We start from the raw sequence: 22,445 nt of genomic DNA on the forward strand, positions 1-22,445 counted from the left end.
ACAAAAGCTAGGGATATAGAATATTACTACCTCTATTTGTGAATCTGTTTGAGCACGGAATTTAAGAAAAAATGAAAACTTTTGGAATTTGTGATCCTAAATAGGTCAAAAAGGCCTAAGGGGTTAGAATTATAAGTTTAAGCTAAATTATTTTCAAATTTAAAAATAAAAGCGAACGGAGGTAGTACTACTTTTTAGGCGTTTCTGAGGTCATGAATCTAAAATTCCTTTCAATTTGATTAGAGGATTGGGTTTCATGTTCTTATGCCTTGTACTGTCCAATAATAGAAAATGGTACATTCTCTGGCTTTCACATCTCCAGCAACCCTTATCAGATATGGCAATATTAGTCCAAAAATTGGGGCTTTAACTAGGGCAAATGAGGCATCTATTCCGAGATCATTATTCAGAGTTCAGTCTGTGCAAGATAATGGTGGAGGGCCTCGGCGGCTAGTTGATATTATCCGTGTCGTGCCAGAGATTTCAAGAAATTATTTTAAAAGCCCATCAAGGAGGGCACTATTTGGAGGTATATCATTGCTGGGTGGATTTTATGTGGCTCAGACAATTTCTCTATCTTTTGGTGCTTTAGGAGTCAATGATGTCATTGCTGCTGTAGTCTGCGTCTTAATTACCGAGTATGTGACACGGTTCTATTACAGTCGGCCTAAAGTGACTTTTCCTATTGCTCTTTTGAACAACTTCAAGATGGGTTTTACTTATGGTCTCTTCATTGATGCTTTCAAACTTGCCAGCTGAACTAATTGTCTCAGTTTTGCAGCAGTAAGTAAATTTTTACCGTGTAGTTTCCCCCTATTGTTGTATATCTCTTATAACAGATCAACATATTGATGGAAATTAAAGCATTTTGTAATGTTTCCATTTTGAAACGATGCCATCAGGGGCGGATCCAAGATTTAAACTTTATGGGTTTGCAATGTCACAAAACCCACTGACTATCTGAGTTACATGGTCTAGTAGATTTGCCGAAGCAGTTTTACGGAACCTGTAGCTTCTATAGTGCATGGCTAATTGTGCTCCAATTACTGCGAAATAGTTCTACAACAACATCCCTTTCTTTTTGCTAATCAGCATCCGTTAAGAAAAAGATTTTAGGGAAAAAAGTGACAGACCGGTCTTGAACTTTGATGTCTAAGTATCAATTAAGTAAAGTCAAGTCTACTGGTCAGTAGATAGGGTCCGACAAGATTTTGCTGAACTTGTGATCTTTCTCAGAGTGTACTGCATTGTTTGAGAAGCTGGAAGAACCTGCTTTCAAGGTCCATTAGTTGTGCTAGTCTCACCCTCTGGAATTTTGCTTCGTAGGGAATATAAGACATGTCCAAAACCTCAAGGCTCGACAATTTGGAAAAGAGAGCCATTGAAACCTCTATTTCTTAGAGTCAAAACTTGAATCCTGTTCAAGAAACCAACCACGATGGTAGTTGCCCATTGAAGTTGTTCTAATCTAGTTTGATGCTTCCTAGTTGCCCATTGAAGTCGTTAATTAACCAGATCCTTTGGCAGATCTCCCATGGAAATAGTTCCACTCATATCATGAGAAACAAGAAAAGAGAGATTTCCTAATTCTTTAGGACCTCTAAGACCCATCACCCTTGTTCGAAACATCTATTTCACTTACTCTCTTGTGTAAAGCGCTGCAAGTGATTCCAAACCAGTGGCAAACTAGAATGGAAGTAGACCAATTGTTTGCCAAGATACCTTGAGGGTCTTAAGTTATTTGAGCCTTCAAGCCTTCAGGGCAAGAAGGGCGAATTGATCAGTGGTGATAGTGGTTGCTGCCATGACTTAGCAAACCAGTTGCCCAAAGATCAACAGTTCAAGAAAAAAGAGGTGCATGCTTCTCACTGAGCATATCTCTGGTTTTTGAGTTATGGGATTAATGAAGATACCACTAACATAGTAACATACTGAACCACAAAGAGAGTGAAGCTTTTGTATGTGATTATAGGAGCTGTCATGCTGTCTTTGTCAGTGAGAAGACAAATTTGTGCTGCAAGTGACAGAAACTATTGAAAATTGAAATAAAGAAACTTTCTGATATGTTGAGAGTCAATATTGGAGGATTAACAAATGTACGAAACCTAAGCCAAATGATGTACTAGAAACGAACCCAAAATTGTTTCTAATTTTTTACTGGAAATAGCTTTCTTCTTGGAGTCACTGGATTTTAGTTGCCAAGTGTTAGTGATTGGGCGGGTGATCTAAGTACTTGGGAGAGGAGTTTTCAGTCTTTTAGTTTTTTTCACCAATTAGGACCCACCTTAAATATTTGGGTTTTAAGTCTCAATTTCAATTGTGACTTGTGAGCGAGTGAAAATCTGGATTGTATTTGTGCTTTCAATCTGCAGTCAAGCTGTTAAGCATTCAACTTGGTAACCAAAAGAGCCTATAGCTTGTAGTTCAACATTTTACACTGCTCTTCATCGACTCTTGAAGCTGATTCTACATAATAATGATCATCAATATTATACAAGGCATTCTTCCATGCCAACTTCAGTACTCACACAAACTTTAAACACGCACAAAAGAAAAGCACAATAAACAAGAAAAGTCCAAATCTCGGACCAAATATTGGTTGTCATCTCAATTGGCGTCACCCAGAGGAAAAGGCTGCACTACCTGTTCAAAATTAAAGGGGATCAAACTTGAGTTGGCTCATTCATTATGGATACGAACGCAAAAATATACTAGTTGTAACTGAGACTTGAGTTATTTTCATAATTTTCCTTCGATAAATGAAACTCTTAATTTCTTGAACTTTAAATTTCTTTCTTAGTTTCATTGGACCTTTGTTTTCCTTTTATTTTGCCTTCTTAAATTAAGACTCTTTAAAAAGATGTCCTTCAATTCAGTTCTTTTTTTACTACAAGGGAGATGTTTGTATGAAAGAAAATGCTCATTTTCTACATTTATATATGGTATAGACAAGAAAATAATCATTTTCATCCGGAAGACATGAGAATATCGATGAAAAAGATGGATACTTACCATCATATAAACCTTGCTACATCATTTGCGAAGAAATTCCAGCTTGATCTTCTTGATATTTGCCAGGACATCTTTCATGTTCAGCCTCTCATTAGGAGATTCAGCTGTGCAATTCAATGCCAACTCCAAAATAGAGGACACACAATGCAACTTTTTCTTGAAATCAATCTCTTCTGGTTCCAATAAGGTGGCATCAATAATATCCTCTGGTGTTGCAGGTATTGAATTACAGACCCAACTCCTCATGCTCAAATTTTCTTGAAACATTTCGTCATATGGCTTTTTTCTTGTGAATGTTTCCATGAGCATTATGCCGTAGCTGTACACATCACATCTTCTGGAAACTAATCCTACCGATCCATACTCTGATCCAATGTTACTAGAGTAAATTAGTTACTTAACAAACTAAATAAATAACGAAAGTAATATCATATTTGGAAGATATTAAAAAAAGATAAATCTATCTTGAGTAGATAAAAATTAAACAACAACAACATATCCAGTATTATCCCACATCGTGGGGTAGGATGGGAATGAACCAAGAGTAAACAATCAAATGAAACGAAAAACTGCAAGTTTCTATTTTTATTTATTTAAATCGTCCTAGATGCATGAATATAGAGTTTGACATTGTCATATTTCCAAGTTCGCAATACCCTTTTTTTCATGCAAAATCTGTGATATGTTACATTAAAACTGGCAAATAAGATATTTGTGTTTGGCAAGCCAAAGAAAAAAAAATTGTTTAAAAGTCTTGTACTTTAAAGCCAAAAGCTATAAGTTGGGCTTATGTGAATTAGTACTACTATGTTATTTCAATAAATAACTTATATTCATTTAAGATAATTTTATCTATTCAATTTATAACTTAAAGATGAATTGAAAGATATAATAATTTGTATCGGAAATGAAGAGTCTTGCAATAATCTATTGTTTGAAAACATCCTTAATGGCATTTTGGTCATTTTAGTAGGAAAAAAAATGCTGATATGCACTTTTTTAACAAACACATCAACTGTTTGTTTCGGTCTCATCACTTCTGTCTAACAGTATAATTTCTTGTTCATAAAATCAGTTTCAACACTTAAAAAATATTTTCCGCACTTGTTGCTTAAAAGCTACATTCCTATTTTAGCTAGGCCAAATGGGCTCTATATTTCGATGTTTTCAGTACAAATTTTTCATGAATCTGTGATATATTACATAAAATTAGAAAACAAAAGATTACGTACTATTTGATACATTAGCACTTTATATTCGATAATAAAAGACCAAAAAAGAAAGTTACCTGGTGCAATATAGCCCATCGTTGCAAGTGTGTTAGTATGAGCAATAGATTCCCCTTCTCCTAATAGCTTGGTCAGGCCAAAGTCACTCACATGTCCAACTAGCCTTTCGTCTAGCAAGACGTTACTAGGCTTCAAGTCGCTATGTACAACAATTGTTGCATAACCATGATGGAGATATTCCAAAGCTGATGCAACATCAATCATCATGTCTAATCTTTGGATCATATTCAAGGAGTAATCATCAGAATGTAACCATTGCTCTAGGCTTCCATTGGGCATGTACTCTAGAAGTAATGCTTTAAAATCCATATTAGTACAACTGCTGATAACTTTGGTAAGATTTCTATGGCGAAGGTTGCATAGAACTTCACATTCAGTATCAAAACTCTTAAATGCACCTTCAATCTGTAAATTAAATACTTTGATTGCCAAAACCATCCCATTCGCAAAGATGCCCTTGTAAACAGAACCGAAACCTCCATGGCCTAGCAAGTTGCATTGGTCGAACCCCTGAGTTGCCCTTTCGATTTCAATGTATGAAATCCTGGCTAGTATCGTTGTTGCAGGTAAGGATTCGGCTTGGGTTGGAACATTTCTACGTCTCCTGAACATGAACACAACAATTGAGCCAAGTCCCATTAATGAAACCACCAATGGGACAAGTATAATCAGAAGAAATCTGCTTCTCTGTGAGTGGTGAACAGACCTAGCCTTACAAGATCGGAAAAGGAAACCACCACATAACTCTTCATTTCCCATAAAAGATTGAGAGGTGAAATTGAGAAAAGGTCCTTTACTTGGGATTTCACCTTCTAATCTATTGAATGATACATTGAAATCCTTGAGATACCGAAGTGCCTCTAATGATTTTGGAATCATACCTGAAAGAATGTTATTGGATAGATTCGCCGATTCCAAACTTATCATTTTTCCGAGTGACTCAGGAATAGATCCTTCCAACTCATTGAAAGCCAAAGAAAGATAAATTAGTTTCTGCAAGTTTCCGACTGTGGTTGGAATACTTCCTGAAAGGTGATTCCTCGACAAATCTACTAATGTTATGGCATCCAAATTTCCGAAATCCGGAGGTAAAGAACCAACCAAACAATTATCGGACAAGTCAAGAACTACAAGATCTTTGAGGCTCCATAGACTCATGGGTATGTTAGTGAGCCTATTTGAATTTAGGTAAATATTTCTCAAAGAGGTAGTATTGCCAATGCAATATGGTATTGGACCCGATATTTTATTATACGACAAACTAACCACGCCCAACTCCGGCAGTTTGCAAAGGCACTCTGGCAAGAGTCCACTTAACCTATTTTGATGAAGCGCTAAAACTTGAAGGTTCTGTAAATCACATAATGTTCTCGGCACTGATCCAGTGAAGTCGTTGCCAAATAGGGACAGAATGTTTAAGTTACTTAAAATCCCAATTCCTAATGGTATTTGTCCCCTAATTTCGGAACGATATAAATAAAATCGTTCAAGAGAACCGGAGAGATTGCCAATGGAATCTGGAAGAACACCATTAAGAGGATTATCCGATATAGCTATCTCTTTCAAAGATCTGCAGTTCGCCAAAGAAGCTAAGATACTTAGGTGCGGAGATGATAAGTTGTTTTTGGACAACTTCAAACGTTCAAGCTGTCTCAAATCCCCCAAAGAGTTAGGAATCGGGCCACTGAATTTGTTGTTGTTAAGATCTAATTCCTTTAGATTTGAAGAATTGGAGATTGAGCTGGGTATAACCCCATCTATGTTGTTCACACCAAGATGCAGATAATGTAGATTTGTTTGCCAGTAGCTTGAAGCAGATGGGAGGCTACCCGAAAGGTTATTAAATGCAAGTGACATCACTCTTAGCGTAGAGATATTGAAGAGCTCTTCCGGTATGGAACCACTTAGTTTATTAACTCCAAGAATAAGTACCTCCAATTTGTGAAGGCTCCCAATCTCTCTGGGTATTACTCCACCAATGTTATTTCCAAAAAGATTCAATAACTGTAGATTTGTTGGCAAGTAACCGAAAGCTAATGGAAGACTACCCGAAAGATTATTCGTAGAAAGTGACACCCTTGTTAGCGTAGAGATATTGAAGAGCTCTTCCGGTATGGAACCACTTAATTCGTTAAATTGTAAATAAAGTTTCTCCAACTTGTGAAGGTTCCCAATCTCTTCGGGTATAACACCTGGAGAGCAAAAATATTTAGACTGATGTTATTTTTAATTTTGTTTCCATGAAACCATTCAGAAAGAGTATATCTGGATGGCCAAACTACAACACACTGCTCGAAACTTACCTGTTAAATGGTTGGTGCTGAAATTAAGCATCCATAGCGATGTCATGTTCCGTATGCTGCGCGGTATTGAACCCACGATGTCGTTGTTATCCAGTTGCAATCTCTGCAAATTTCGTAAATTACCAATCTTTGCTGGAATTGTGCCTGCAAATTATTTTTACACAAAGCAACCAACTTGAAATATTTAGCTTCTTGTCTACGTATGTTATTGCTCAAATATTAATTCTCATATGAAAACTTTGAAACGTGCCCATACTAGAAGGCTTTTGAATATGGATAAGCTTTACTTTACCTTGCTAGCTACCTTAGCTTTTACCCATTTACACTTTCCGTCGAGTGTAGTTTTCTTTTTCATAATTTCTTGCAAATCAAGGACTCTTCTCTCATACAAATTATATAATAAGATTTGTGCATTTGTTGCATTATTCTTAGTTATTCTTAAATACCACATCTAAATTTCAGCGTTAAAAAATGTGATTATCCATTTTTGTTTTTGAAAAAAATGGAAATAGCTGAGTATGGGTTTGTAAATTAGATGATTACATGCGTTCAAGTTTTAATTTCGGCAATAAAGCCGAAGAGAGCTATTGAAAAAGTTGTTCCGATAAAATTGGAATGATACAGAGAATATTAGCATGGCCCCTGCGCAAGGATGCAAACACGCACAAATCGTCTCTGCTAACAAAGCATTCTAAATGCAAATTGAGAAAAGTATGTACCTTGCAAGTTGTTTCCCCCAAGGGCTAAGATCACAAGCCTCTCCAAGTTTACAATTTCTGGTGGAATGATCCCATTGAAGTTATTGTATGACAATGACAAGTCATACAGTTGTGTGCAGTTAGACAAACCAGCTGGAATGTGACCACTCAACTGGTTGGAATTTATTGAAATGTTCTTGATTCTTTGCAGACCGCGGCATATATCTGCAGGAAGACTCCCTGATAATTGATTATATGTGAGAGCTAAAGTCTCCAACGAGGAGGTGTTGAAAATGGAGTATGGAATAGCGCCAGTAAGTTGGTTACTGACTAAAACCAGCTCCTTTAAACTCTGAAGATTGCCAATATCTTTGGGAAAACTGCCTTGAAGATGATTATTACTAACACTCAGAGTTTCTAACTTGGACAGGTTAGAAATAGAAGCAGGAGGTATAGCAGTGAAACCGTTGTTATCAAGAATTAACATTTGAAGCTCAGAAAAGAAACCGAACCACATTGGAATCTCTCCACTGAAATTATTGTATCCCAGATCAATCACCTTCAATCGACGTAAACGAGACAAATCTTGAGGGATGTCTCCAAGAAAATTATTTTTGCTCATATCGAGTGAAACGAGAAAAGAGAGGTTTCCCAACTGTGGCGGAATGGTTCCAACAATATCCATGTTGGATATATTGAGTGCTCTCACCCTATGGTGGCGAGAGCCGCAAGTGACTCCAATCCAGTCACAAACTGAAGATTGAGAAGACCAATTTTGGGTTAAGGGATGAGAGTTTAGAGTAACTCTGGATTTTAAGGCAAGAAGAGCTGATTGATCTGTGCTTATGTTTGTGGCTATGCATGCCACTAACAAGTAGAGTAAATATTGGAAGACAACAGAAAGAATAAAAGAGTTGGCTTTCTCCATGGGTACAACTGATGTTTATAGTAGTATATAATAAAAATTGTAGATAAAATAAGGAATGAAGTGTTCAGCTATAAATAGAGATAAAAAATTGCTTAGGATGTTGGGAGGAGGGCAATTGGGGAAAACCAGTGTGTGAATAAGGGGCTATAAATTTTCCAGAGGCAGGCGACTTGACTTCGTTAAGTCTTCTGAAAGTTTGCCCCACAAAGGCGTTAGATTTCCTGGAGTCTAAAACACCTTCTTTTTGAATGTTGTATAATTTGTGACTTGAGTGTCCATCTTTATAAGTCTTTGGTATAATCTTGAAGCTCAGTCCCCTCATCTTATCCAATAGCATACTCATCTTGGTCCACAAAATATCACTTTGTTTATTAAATTTATTAAACACATAGTGACTTAAAAAATCAAGATGAAGAATATTAATAATCAAGTTTGATCATGAAGAGCACACGGTGAGTTACTATGTATGATATATATTGCAGCAAACAAATTTTTACAGGTGCACACCCTGGTGAATGGTGATACTTTACCTTATGAAGTTAGTGGAGATAAAGTTTCCATTTTTCTTCAATATTAGTTCAAGAAGTGCGCGGTATATTAGTGAATTTTAAAATGATATTTTAATAACATAAGTTAGATAGAAGAGATAAATTTTTCTTCGCTTGGAGCCAGGACTTCATTCCCCTACTAACACATCGTACAAAAAAGGAAATAGAATTATAAAATAAGTTGATACCATAGAATTTTTTTTTCTGGCCATAGAAATTGATTTAAAGGAAAAGAAAAGTGTTTCTTTTTTTTTTGGATTGAATGTCATGTCACCCCTTTCAAGAAGGAAGATGTGTGTTCAATCCAATTTTAATATTGACTAGTCTTGGTGTACGCGCCTTGCGCGTGTACCCATATCAATGAATAAATAATTTTTATGAGTCACATAAATATTATTAAATAATATATTTAAGTTATAAAATAAATTAAACATATAAGTTCCTGAAAATGATAAATGCTGATCCATTTAGTTAACTCTACAAAGCAAAAAATCCTGCTCCACATTAATATTGAGTCTTTTGGTCATTGAGAGACTTGAAAATGAAAGTGTGACGACCCTGCTGGTCTGGATAAACAGTAGTCCCTCCACCAAGTCTTGGCGGATCCTGCCAGTCGAAAGGTGATGAAGTCGACCCCATTGGTCTCCACAATACCATAGTCCGGAGAATCTCATGGCAGCTGAATAAGAAGTCCTGGGGGTCCTCTGTAGGAGCACCGCTGAAGGTGGTGGTGAAGAGCTTGGAGAACCTATCAAACCTCCATAAAGCATCTGAGGACATAGCCGCTCCATCGCCGGTCTGAGTCACAATACCTGGCTGAGCCGCCACAGCTGGTTGAACCACTGGAACCTGAGCCTGGGGAGCTACCTGCTCCGGAGTACGTGTAGCAGGAGTTTGAACCCCTCCTCCAGCCCGAGAAGTGGCTGGTGCTACTGGAAGGAAACCCGCTCTAGTGACGCTCTCCACAAAGCCTACCAATCTGACCAGAGCGTCCTGAAGAACTGGGGTGGCTATGAACCCCTCTGGGACTTGAGCTGGGCCTGGAGCCCCCTCATCATAATCAACCTGAGGCTCCACCTCTGGGACTGCCGCTCGGGGCTGAGCTCTGCCCCTGCCTCGGCCTCTGGCGCGGCCTCGATCTCGGCCCCTCGCAGGAGCTGCTGCTGGGGGCTCGGGCTGCTGCGCGGTAGAAGAGGAAGCACGTGTTCTCGCCATCTGCGAAAGAACAGAGTAGAAAGACAATCAGTATTTGAGAAACAGAATCGCACGACAGGTAAGAACAAAAGTGAAACTTTTCCTAACTCCGTAGCCTCTGGGGGATAAATACAGACGTCTCCGTACCGATCCCTCAGACTCTACCGAGGTTCTCCGTGAGTTGTGAGACCTATGTAACCTAGTGCTCTGATACCAACTTGTCACGACCCGGATTTCCCACCCTCGGGAGTCGTGATGCCGCCTACTAATAGGAGCTAGGCAAGCCAATTAATTTAACACGTCTCTCAACATCATTAACAGTATAAAGAAGAATGAGGAAATTAATATAAAAGCGGAAGTCTCGAAACATAAATAACTGAAACCAAGTGCGGAAATTCAAATACACCTCTACCCAGATCTGGTGTCACTAACTCACGAACTTCTACTGAATGCTAAATACAAAGTCTGAATAAGAATAAAGTACTGTCTGATCCGATACAAGGGAAATCAAACGAAAGACAGAGATAAGAGAGACTCCGGGCCATGCGGACGCCAGCAAGGCTACCTCGAAAATCTCCGGACTGAAGTAAGCTCCCAGCGCTCCTACTACTGTCCAAAAGCTCTTGTTCCGGTACTATGATCTGTGCAAAAAGCACAGAAGTGTAGCATCAGCACAACCGACCCCATGTGCTGGTAAGTGCCTGGCCTAACCCCGGCGAAGTAGTGACGAGGCTAGACAGGACCTACCAAAAACAACCTGTGCAGATATATATATACAAAGGCAACAAAAATAACAACAGAGAACATCAACTAAAAAGGGGAAGGGGGCATGCTCGGGGAAAATACAGTGAATACAGATCAACGGATATAACGACGAAACTATCTCAATACCATAGCTCATATATAAGTGGTCGGCGCGCCACACGATCCCATTTCTTAATTCATAAGTGGACGGCGTGCCACACGATCCCATTTCATAATATGTAAGTGGTCGGCGTGCCACACGATCACATTTCATAATATATATATATATAAGGTCGGCGTGCCACACGATCCCATTTCATAATATATAAGTGGTCGGTGTGCCACACGATCCCAATTCATAATATATAAGTGGTCGGCGTGCCACACGATCCCATTTCATAATATATATACATATAATCTTTCTAAAGGGGGCCCCATTAGGGGGAATGCAACAACATAACGGTTTAACCTGGCAAGGGTACAACTAACAGCCCAAATATCCCGGCAAGGGAGCAACAACAATAATAGACTACGTGTCCCGGCAAGGGAAAAGTCACAACACTTTCTCTTTTAATCACTTCTTTCTCAATTATCAAATTCTAGTTCGAGACAACGATCCAATAATATACCAATCGCAATTCCTCCTCAACCCTTCACATTATAGGAAACTTAGCAATCAAACAAGAAAGATGTTTCACAAAGTCCGGTTCAAACACAGTTAAGACCCACGGTCATGCTAGACTCCGGTGTATAGATAACCGTCACCATACCTATACACCGTACTCTTCATTTAGCAATTAGCAAATAATATCCTAATCCTATTCCCTCTAACCAAAGTTAGAACAAACACTTACCTCGGTCCAAGAATAGCAATCAACTCTCCAATACCGCCTTTTCTCTACAATCCGACTCCGAAACAACGATATCTAGGCATAATCAATTCAATAATATCAATAAAGACTCCAGAACAAAATCCCATAGCCTAGAAATGAAGTCCCTAGCATTCTTCCAAACATACCAAAATTCGACACCGGTCCCACATGGTCCAAACACGAGGCTCGGACCCAAACCCAATCACCCATAACCCCACGAGTTCAAATATATAATTTGTTTTAAGATTCGACCCCAAATTGAGGTTGAATCACCCAAAATTCTCAAAACCCTAACTCTACCCAAAACCCCTAATTTCTACTTTGATTTCATGATTTAGGGCTAGGAATTTAGTAATTACTAGAGGAAATTGAAGAAAACAAGTTAGATGATACTTACCCAAGAATCTTTGGTGAAGAATAGCTCTAAAAATCGCTTATGGGGTGTGGGGAAAAAGAGCTCGTGTGAAATTTGGGAATAAGCCCGCAATGGCTACTGTTTTGAACTTAAAAATTCGCTGAGCAAAATTGCCCTTCGCGTTCGCAGGAAAGGGGCTGCGTTCGCGAAGGGTAAACTGGACACTTCATCGTGAACGCGTGAAATAGAATGCGAACGCGTAGAAGAAAATGTTGGGGGGTCCAGGGACTGTTATACACGAACGCGTTGAGGAAGCTGGTAAAGCTACGCGTTCGCGATAATGATGATGCGAACGCGGAGGAGGGGGGATTAGAACTACGCGATCGCGTGAAGTAGGACGCGAACGCGTAAGAGGGGAATACCAAAGCACTGCGAACGCGAGCCTGAGGCCGCGTTCGCGAAGAACAAAATGCCTGTGTAAAAATGCAGCAAAATCTGATCCTTTCCTAAGTGTAAAAACACCCCGAACCACCTCCAATTCACTCCCGAGCCCTCGGGGCTCCTAACCAATCACACACACTAACTCAATAACATCCTACGAACTTACTCGAGCGATCAAATCGCCAAAATAACATCAAAAATCATTGAATCAAGCCTCAAGATCATCATTTTCATTTCAAACTTCATAACTTCAAATTTTAGATATTTAGGTCTGAAACACGTCAAATGACATCCGATTTCGACCAAACTTTACAAAAAGCGNAGACCTCGGAATTCGACTCCGGGCACATGCCCGAGTCCCATATTTTTCTACGGACCTTCCGGGACCGTCCAATCTCGAGTCCGGGTCCGTTTACCAAAAATGTTGACCGAAGTCAACCTTAAACATATTAATATCAAAATTCTTCAAATTTTTCACAGAATTCACATATTTCAACATAAAAGCTTTCCGGCTACGCGCCCGGACTGCGCACGCAAATTGAGGCAAGTAAAAATGAGGTTTTCAAGGCCTCGGAAGCACAGAATGAATGAGGAAACAGGTGATGACCCTTTGGGTCGTCACATCCTCCACCTCTAAAACAACCGTTCGTCCTCGAACGGACAAAAGAAAGAAGTACCTGAGTCAGGAAATAGATGTGGATAACGGCTCCGCATGTCAGACTCGGACTCCCAGGTCGAGGCCTCAGGGGGCTGACCTCTCCACTGAACACGAACAGAAGGAAAACTCTTCGACCTTAACTATCGAACCTGCCGGCCTAGAATAGCTACTGGCTCCTCCTCATATGACAGATCCTTGTCCAACTGGACTGTGCTGAAGTCTAATACATGGGCTGGATCGTCGTGATACCTCCGAAGCATGGACACATGAAACACTGGATGCACGGCTGACAAGCTGGGCGGAAAGGCAAGTCTGTAAGCCACCTCTCCCACACGATCGAGAACCTCAAACGGGCCAATGAACCTAGGGCTAAGCTTGCCCTTCTTCCCAAATCTCATCACGCCCTTCATAGGCGACACTCGCAGCAACACCCGCTCACCAACCATGAAAGCTACATCTCGAACCTTACGATCCGCATAACTCTTTTGCCGCGACTGAGCCGAACGAAGCCTGTCCTGAATGATCTTGACCTTGTCCAAGGCCTCCTGAACTAAATCTGTACCCAATAATCGAGCCTCTCCCGGCTCAAACCATCCGACTGGAGTCCGACATCGCCTACCATATAACGCCTCATATGGAGCCATCTGAATGCTGGACTGGTAGCTGTTGTTGTAGGCGAATTCTGCTAAAGGTAAGAACTGGTCCCACGAGCCTCCAAAATCAATGACACAGGCTCGGAGCATATCCTCCAATATCTGAATAGTCCTCTCGGATTGGCCGTCCGTCTGAGGATGGAACGCTGTGCTCAACTGAACCTGGGTGCCCAACTCCTGCTGAACTGCCCTCCAGAAGCGCGAGGTAAACTGCGTACCCCGATCCGAAATAATAGATACCGGCACCCCATGAAGGCGAACAATCTCTTGGATGTAGATCTCAGCTAACCTCTCTGATGAATAGGTGGCTGCAACAGGAATAAAATGCGCTGACTTGGTCAGCCTATCAACAATGACCCAAATAGCATCAAACTTCTTCCGAGTCATCGGAAGTCCAGTAATGAAATCCATAGTAATCCTCTCCCACTTCCACTCGAGAAGCTCAATCCTCTGAAACAACCCACCAGGCCTTTGATGCTCATACTTAACCTGCTGACAGTTCAAACATCGAGCCACATATGCAACAATATCTCTCTTCATCCTACGCCACCAATGAAGCTGCCGCAAGTCCTGATACATCTTCGCGGCGCCCGGGTGAATAGAATACCGAGAACTATGGGCCTCCGCTAAGATCAACTCCCGAATCCCATCGACATTGGGCACACAAACTTGCCCCTGCAACCTCAAAACACCATCATCATCCAAGGTCACCTTCGTGGCACCTCCACGCTGCACCGTGTCTCTCAGGACACACAAATGGGGATCATCAAACTGCCGATCACGGATACGCTCCAATAATGAAGAACGAGCGACCGTACAAGCTAACACTCTGCTAGGCTCAGAAATGTCCGACCTCACAAATCGATTGGCCAGGGCCGGAATATCCAAAGCAAGCGGTCTCTGGCTGACAGGAACATAAGCAAGACTACCCATGCTGGCGGACTTCCTACTCAATGCATCGGCCACCACATTGGCTCTCCCCGGGTGGTACAAAATAGTAACATCATAGTCCTTCAATAGCCCCAACCACCTCCGCTGCCTCAAGTTCAACTCCTTCTGCTTGAACAAGTATTGCAGACTCTTGTGATCTGTGTACACCTCACACGTCACACCATATAGGCCAATGCCTCCAAATTTTCAAAGCATGAACAATGGCTGCCAACTCGAGATCATGAACCGGGTAATTCTTCTCGTGGATCTTCAACTGCCTCGAAGCATAAGCAATGACTCTGCCATCCTGCATCAATACCACACCAAGCCCAATACGGGAAGCATCACAATAAACTGTATAAGGCCCTGAGCCCGTGGGCAAAACCAATATCGGTGCCGTAGTCAGAGCTGTCTTGAGCTTCTGAAAGCTCGCCTCACACTCATCCGACCATCTGAACCGGGCACCCTTCTGGGTCAATCTGGTCATCGGGGCTGCTATGGATGAAAATCCCTCCACGAACCGGCGGTAATAACCTGCTAACCCCAAGAAACTTCGAATCTCTGTAGCCGATGCTGGTCGAGGCCAGTTCTTGACGGCCTCAATCTTCTTTGGGTCCACCTGAATACCCTCTGCTGATACAACATGACCCAGAAATGCAACCGAACTCAACCAGAACTCGCACTTCGAGAACTTAGCATATAACTGACTATCCTTCAGAGTCTGAAGAACCACTCTGAGGTGCTGCTCGTGCTTCTCCTGGCTGCGGGAGTACACCAAAATATCATCAATAAAGACTATCACGAACATGTCCAAATATGGCCTGAACACTCGGTTCATCAACTCCATGAATGCGCTGGGGCATTGGTCAACCCAAACGACATGACCAGGAACTCATAATGCCTGTACCGAGTGCGGAATGCTGTCTTAGGGACATCGGATGCCCTAATCCTCAGATGATGGTAGCCAGATCTCAAGTCTATATTTGAAAACACCTTTGCACCCTGAAGTTGGTCAAACAAATCATCAATCCTCGGCAGTGGATACTTGTTCTTTATCGTCACCTTGTTCAATTGCCGGTAATCAATGCACATCCTCATCGATCCATCCTTTTTCTTCACAAATAACACTGGCGCACCCCAAGGAGAAACACTAGGCCTGATAAAACCCTTCTCTAGCAAATCTTGCAACTGGTCCTTTAACTCCTTCAACTCTGGCGGGGCCATGCGATACGGCGGAATAGAAATAGGCTGCGTGCCTGGGGCCAGATCAATACAGAAATCAATATCCCTGTCGGNCCATCCTGCATCAATACCACACCAAGCCCAATACGGGAAGCATCACAATAAACTGTATAAGGCCCTGAGCCCGTGGGCAAAACCAATATCGGTGCCGTAGTCAGAGCTGTCTTGAGCTTCTGAAAGCTCGCCTCACACTCATCCGACCATCTGAACTGGGCACCCTTCTGGGTCAATCTGGTCATCGGGGCTGCTATGGATGAAAATCCCTCCACGAACCGGCGGTAATAACCTGCTAACCCCAAGAAACTCCGAATCTCTGTAGCCGATGCTGGTCGAGGCCAGTTCTTGACTGCCTCAATCTTCTTCGGGTCCACCTGAATACCCTCTGCTGATACCACATGACCCAGAAATGCAACCGAACTCAACCAGAACTCGCACTTCGAGAACTTAGCATACAACTGACTATCCTTCAGAGTCTGAAGAACCACTCTGAGGTGCTGCTCGTGCTCCTCCTGGCTGCGAGAGTACACCAGAATATCATCAATAAAGACTATCACGAACATGTCCAAATATGGCCTGAACACTCGGTTCATCAACTCGATGAATGTTGCTGGGGCATTGATCAACCCAAACGACATGACCAGGAACTCATAATGCCCGTACCGAGTGCGGAATGCTGTCTTAGGGTCGCCATCATTGACTTGGGACCAGTTTGCAGAGTTGTTTTTGGAGAACTTTCTCCCAGTTACTCAACGAGAGGCTCTTCGCAAGCAGTTCGAGCGCCTCCAGCAGGGCTCTATGTCAGTCACACAGTATGAGACTCGGTTCATTGATCTGGCACGCTATGCTGTTGTTATACTCCCCACCGAGAGAGAGAGGGTGCGGAGGTTTATTGATGGATTGATTCAGCCGATCCGTCTCCAGATGGCTATGGGGGCTGGTAGTGAGATTTCTTTTCAGGAGGCGGCCAATGCGGCCCGTAGAGTTGAGATGGCTCTTGCACGGGGAGGTGGTCATGGGCCAGACAAGAGACCCCGTCATGCAGGTAGATTCAGTGGTACCTCATCTGGAGGTGAAGAGGGACCACTGAAGCCTCGCGAACGCGTGACTGGAACGCGAACGCGAAGAAGGGATTTGCTGTGCAAAAATTTCAAAATGTGGCTTTAAAATGATTAAAGTTGACCTTGGTCAACATTTTTGGTAAACTGACCCGGACCCGTGATTTGGCGGTCCCGGAGGGTCCGTAGAAAAATATGAGACTCGGGCATATGCCCGGAGTCGAATTTCGAGGTCGAGAGCCCGAGAAATAAATTTTTCTGTAAAATTGTTTTTCTGAAATTATTAAGGAAAATGGAAATGAAAATTGATTAAAAGACTATGGTATCGGGCTCGTATTTTGGTTCCGACGCCCGGTACAAGTCTTAAATATGTGTTAAGCGCTTTCTGTAAAGTTTGGTCGAAATCGGATGTCATTGGACGTGTTTCGGACCTAAATATCTAAAATTTGAAGTTATGAAGTTTGAAATGAAAATGATGATCTTGAGGCTTGATTCAATGATTTTTGATGTTATTTTGGCGATTTGATCGCTCGAGTAAGTTCATAGGATGTTATTGAGTTAGTGTGTGTGTTTGGTTGGGTGCCCCGAGGGCTCGGGAGTGATTCGGAGGTGGTTCGGGGTAGTTATACACTTAGAAAACATAGCAGATTTTCTGCAATTTTTGCACAGCAAATCCCTTCTTCGCGTTCGCGTTCCAGTCACGCGTTCGCGAAGCTTCAGTGGTCCCTCTTCATCGCGTTCGCGGACAATACCCTGCGTCCGCATAGCCCAGGCTTCCCCTTCACCGCGTTCGCGAGTCCTCTCTCGCGTTCGCGTACTAGCCAGTCCCAGACCCCAACCCCTTCTTCTACGCGTTCGCGATTAACACTTCGCGTTCGCGATGCCTTAAACCATCCACCCTTCACGAACGCATCCTCATTCACGCGAACGCGAAGGACATTTTTGCCCAGCGAATTTTTAAGTTCAAAACAGAATCAGTAGCTCGGGATTTAGCCATTTCTTCACACGAGCTCCTCTCTTTAACACTCCATAGGCGATTTCGAAGAGCTTCTTTCTCCATAGCCTCTTAGGTAAGTGTTCTTAACTTCTTTCCCTCTTAATTTCTTCCACTAATCACTAATTTCCTAGCCCTAAATCATGAATTCAAAGTAGAAAATGGGGGTTTTTGGGTAGAGTTAGGGCTTTGGGGGTTTTGGGTGATTCAACCTCAATTTGGGGTCGAATCTTGAAACAAATTATATATTTGAACTCGTGGGGTTATGGGTAATTGGGTTTGGGTCCGAGCCTCGTGTTTGGACCATGTGGGACCGATGTCGAATTTTGGTATGTTTTGAAGAATGCTAGGGACTTCATTTCTAGGCTATGGGATCTTGTTCTGGAGTCTTTATTGATATTATTGACTTGATTATGCCTAGATATCGTAGTTTCGGAGTCGGATTGTAGAGGAAAGACGGTATTGGAGAGTTGATTGCTATTCTTGGACCGAGGTAAGTGTTTGTTCTAACTTTGGTTAGAGGGAATAGGATTAGGATATTATTTGCTAATTGCTAAATGAAGAGTATGGTGTATAGGCATGGCGACGGTTATCTATACACCGGAGTCTAGCATGACCGTGGGTCTTAACTATGTTTGAACCGGACTTTGTGAAACATCTTTCTTGTTTGATTGCTAAGTTTCCTATTATGTGAAGGGTTGAGGAGGAATTGCGATTGGTATATTACTGGATCGTTGTCTCGAACTAGAATTTGATAATTGAGAAAGAAGTGATTAAAAGAGAAAGTGTTGTGACTTTTCCCTTGCCGGGACACGTAGTCTATTATTGTTGTTGCTCCCTTGCCGGGATATTTGGGATATTAGTTGTACCCTTGCCGGGTTAAACCGTTGTGTTGTTGAATTCCCCCTAATGGGGCCCCCTTTAGAAAGATTATATGTATATATATTAAGAAATGGAATCGTGTGGCGCGCCGACCACTTATATATTATGAAATGGGATCGTGTGGCACGCCGTCCACTTATGAATTAAGAAATGGGATCGTGTGGCGCGCCGACCACTTATATATTATGAAATGGGATCGTGTGGCACGCCGTCCACTTATGAATTAAGAAATGGGATCGTGTGGCGCGCCGACCACTTATATATGAGCTATGGTATTGAGATAGTTTCGTCGTTATATCCGTTGANGGAGAGGCTCGGTTATTGGGTACAGATTTAGTTCAGGAGGCCTTGGGCAAGGTCAAGATCATTCAGGATAGACTTCGTTCGGCTCAGTCGCGGCAAAAGAGTTATGCGGATCGTAAGGTTCGAGATGTAGCTTTCATGGTTGGTGAGCGGGTCTTGCTCCGAGTGTCGCCTATGAAGGGCGTGATGAGATTTGGGAAGAAGGGCAAGCTTAGCCCTAGGTTCATGGGCCCATTTGAGATTCTCGATCGTGTGGGAGAGGTGGCTTACAGACTTGCCTTGCCGCCCAGCTTGTCAGCCGTGCATCCAGTGTTTCATGTGTCCATGCTTCGGAGGTATCACGGCGATCCAGCCCACGTGTTAGATTTCAGCACTGTCCAGTTGGACAAGGATCTGTCTTACGAGGAGGAGCCGGTAGCCATTCTAGACCGGCAGGTTCGACAGTTGAGGTCGGAGAGTTTTCCTTCAGTGCGTGTCCAGTGGAGAGGTCAGCCTCCTGAGGCATCGACCTGGGAGTCCGAGTCTGATATGCGGAGCCGTTATCCTTACCTATTTCCCGACTCAGGTACTTCATTCTTTTGTCCGTTCGAGGACGAACGGTTGTTTTAGAGGTGGAGAATGTGACGACCCAAAGGGTCATCACCGCATTTCTCTCTTTTCCGTGCTTCCAAGGCCTTGAAAACCTCATTTCTGCTTGCCTCGATTTGCGTGCGCAGTCCGGACGCGTAGCCGGAAAGCTTATATGTTAAATTCTGTGAAAAAATTCAAAATGTGGCTTTAAAATGATTAAAGTTGACCTTGGTCAACATTTTTGGTAAACGGACCCGGACCCGTGATTTGGCGATCCCGGAGGGTCCGTAGAAAAATATGAGACGCGGGCATATGCCCGGAGTCGAATTTCGAGGTCGAGAGCCCGAGAAATGAATTTTTCTGTGAAATTGTTTTTCTGAAATTATTAAGGAAAATGGAAATGAAAATTGATTAAAAGACTATGATATCGGGCTCGTATTTTGGTTCCGACGCCCTGTACAAGTCTTAAATATGTGTTAAGCGCTTTCTGTAAAGTTTGGTCGAAATCGGATGTCATTGGACGTGTTTCGGACCTAAATATCTAAAATTTGAAGTTATGAAGTTTGAAATGAAAATGATGATCTTGAGGCTTGATTCAATGATTTTTGATGTTATTTTGGCGATTTGATCGCTCGAGTAAGTTCGTAGGATGTTATTGAGTTAGTGTGTGTGTTTGGTTGGGTGCCCCGAGGGCTCGGGAGTGATTCGGAGGTGGTTCGGGGTAGTTTTACACTTAGGAAAGGATCAGATTCTGCTGCATTTTTACACAGGCATTTTGTTCTTCGCGAACGCGGCCTCAGGCTCGCGTTCGCAGTGCTTTGGTCTTCCCCTCTTACGCGTTCGCGTCCTACTTCACGCGATCGCGTAGTNCCGGTGTCGAATTTTGGTATGTTTGGAAGAATGCTAGGGACTTCATTTCTAGGCTATGGGATTTTGTTCTGGAGTCTTTATTGATATTATTGAATTGATTATGCCTAGATATCGTTGTTTCAGAGTCGGATTGTAAAGGAAAGGCGGTATTGGAGAGTTGATTGCTATTCTTTGACCGAGGTAAGTGTTGGTTCTAACTTTGGTTAGAGGGAATAGGATTAGGATATTATTTGCTAATTGCTAAATGAAGAGTACGGTGTATAGGCATGGTGACGGTTATCTATACACCGGAGTCTAGCATGACCGTGGGTCTTAACTATGTTTGAACCGGACTTTGTGAAACATCTTTCTTGTTTGATTGCTAAGTTTCCTATTATGTGAAGGGTTGAGGAGGAATTGCGATTGGTATATTACTGGATCGTTGTCTCGAACTAGAATTTGATAATTGAGAAAGAAGTGATTAAAAGAGAAAGTGTTGTGACTTTTCCCTTGCCGGGACACGTAGTCTATTATTGTTGTTGCTCCCTTGCCGGGATATTTGGGATGTTAGTTGTACCCTTGCCGGGTTAAACCGTTGTGTTGTTGAATTCCCCCTAATGGGGCCCCCTTTAGAAAGATTATATGTATATATATTAAGAAATGGAATCGTGTGGCGCGCCGACCACTTATATATTATGAAATGGGATCGTGTGGCACGCCGTCCACTTATGAATTAAGAAATGGGATCGTGTGGCGCGCCGACCACTTATATATTATGAAATGGGATCGTGTGGCACGCCGTCCACTTATGAATTAAGAAATGGGATCGTGTGGCGCGCCGACCACTTATATATGAGCTATGGTATTGAGATAGTTTCGTCGTTATATCCGTTGATCTGTATTCACTGTATTTTCCCCGAGCATGCCCCCTTCCCCTTTTTAGTTGATGTTCTGTTGTTATTTCTGTTGCCTTTGTATATATATATATATATATCTGCACAGGTTGTTTTTGGTAGGTCTTGTCTAGCCTCGTCACTACTTCGCCGGGGTTAGGCCAGGCACTTACTAGCACATGGGGTCGGTTGTGCTGATGCTACACTTCTATGCTTTTTGCACAGATCATAGTACCGGAGCAAGAGCTTTTGGACAGCAATAGGAGCGTTGGGAGCTTACTTCAGTCCGGAGATTTCCGAGGTAGCCTTGCTGGCGTCAGCATGGCCCGGAGTCTCTCTTATCTCTGTCTTTCGTTTGATTTCCCTTGTATCGGATCAGACAGTACTGTATTCTTATTCAGACTTTGTATTTAGCATTCAGTAGATGTTCGTGAGTTAGTGACACCAGATCTGGGTAGAGGTGTATTTGAATTTCCGCACTTGGTTTCAGTTATTTATGTTTCGAGACTTCCGCTTTTATATTAATTGCCTCGTTATTCTTTATACTATTAATGATGTTGAGAGAAGTGTTAAATTAATTGGCTTGCCTAGCTCCTATTAGTAGGCGCCATCACGACTCCCGAGGGTGGGAAATCCGGGTCGTGACAAGTTGGTATCAGAGCACTAGGTTACATAGGTCTCACAACTCACGGACAACCTCGGTAGAGTCTGAGGGATCGGTACGGAGACGTCTGTATTTATCCCCCAGAGGCTACGGAGTTAGGAAAAGTTTCACTTTTGTTCTTACCTGTCGTGCGATTCTGTTTCTCAAATACTGATTGTCTTTCTACTCTGTTCTTTCGCAGATGGCGAGAACACGTGCTTCCTCTTCTACCGCGCAGCAGCCCGAGCCCCCAGCAGCAGCTCCTGCGAGGGGCAGAGGCCGAGGCCGCGCCAGAGGCCGAGGCAGGGGCAGAGCTCAGCCCCGAGCGGCAGTCCCAGAGGTGGAGCCTCATGTTGATTATGATGAGGGGGCTCCAGCCCCAGCAGCTC

At 42.5% G+C, this 22,445-nt stretch overlaps 2 protein-coding genes across 5 annotated transcripts; one reads left to right on the forward strand and one right to left on the reverse strand.

Moving 5' to 3' along the window:
- Positions 97 to 21,677, forward strand: LOC109207932 (ycf20-like protein). Of its 4 annotated transcripts, none has more exons than XR_002065079.1 (3): positions 97 to 783; positions 3,079 to 3,230; positions 21,639 to 21,677. XR_002065079.1 is itself a non-coding variant. In XM_019370931.1 (1 exon), the coding sequence occupies exon 1, from the start codon at positions 292 to 294 to the stop codon at positions 757 to 759; it is 468 nt and encodes a 155-aa protein (XP_019226476.1). In that variant the 5' UTR covers positions 99 to 291; the 3' UTR covers positions 760 to 890. The 4 variants fall into 4 exon arrangements, 1 of the variants encoding a protein (XP_019226476.1); XR_002065075.1 differs by lacking the exon at positions 21,639 to 21,677 and adding an exon at positions 7,514 to 7,596; XR_002065086.1 differs by lacking the exon at positions 21,639 to 21,677 and adding an exon at positions 4,868 to 4,949.
- LOC109207921 (receptor kinase-like protein Xa21) lies at positions 2,368 to 8,597 on the reverse strand. The gene is made up of 5 exons (XM_019370923.1): positions 7,324 to 8,597; positions 6,605 to 6,748; positions 4,301 to 6,493; positions 3,013 to 3,377; positions 2,368 to 2,643 (listed from the first exon to the last, which is right to left on the reverse strand). Exons 1-4 carry the CDS (start codon positions 8,228 to 8,230, stop codon positions 3,034 to 3,036), a joined length of 3,588 nt encoding a protein of 1,195 aa, XP_019226468.1. The 5' UTR covers positions 8,231 to 8,597; the 3' UTR covers positions 2,368 to 2,643; positions 3,013 to 3,033.

This window comes from Nicotiana attenuata, chromosome 2, assembly GCF_001879085.1.
Source record: "Nicotiana attenuata strain UT chromosome 2, NIATTr2, whole genome shotgun sequence".
Lineage (NCBI taxonomy): Eukaryota > Viridiplantae > Streptophyta > Magnoliopsida > Solanales > Solanaceae > Nicotiana > Nicotiana attenuata.

Coding starts and splice junctions, on each gene's coding strand:
- LOC109207921 (XM_019370923.1), bottom strand. CDS start 8,230: ATGGAGAAAGCCAACTCTTTTATTCTTTCTGTTGTCTTCCAATATTTA. Junction 6,749..7,323: donor TGGGGGAAACAACTTGCAAG/GTACATACTTTT, acceptor AATAATTTGCAG/GCACAATTCCAGCAAAGATT. Junction 3,378..4,300: donor GATGGGCTATATTGCACCAG/GTAACTTTCTTT, acceptor ACATTGGATCAG/AGTATGGATCGGTAGGATTA.
- LOC109207932 (XM_019370931.1), top strand. CDS start 292: ATGGTACATTCTCTGGCTTTCACATCTCCAGCAACCCTTATCAGATAT.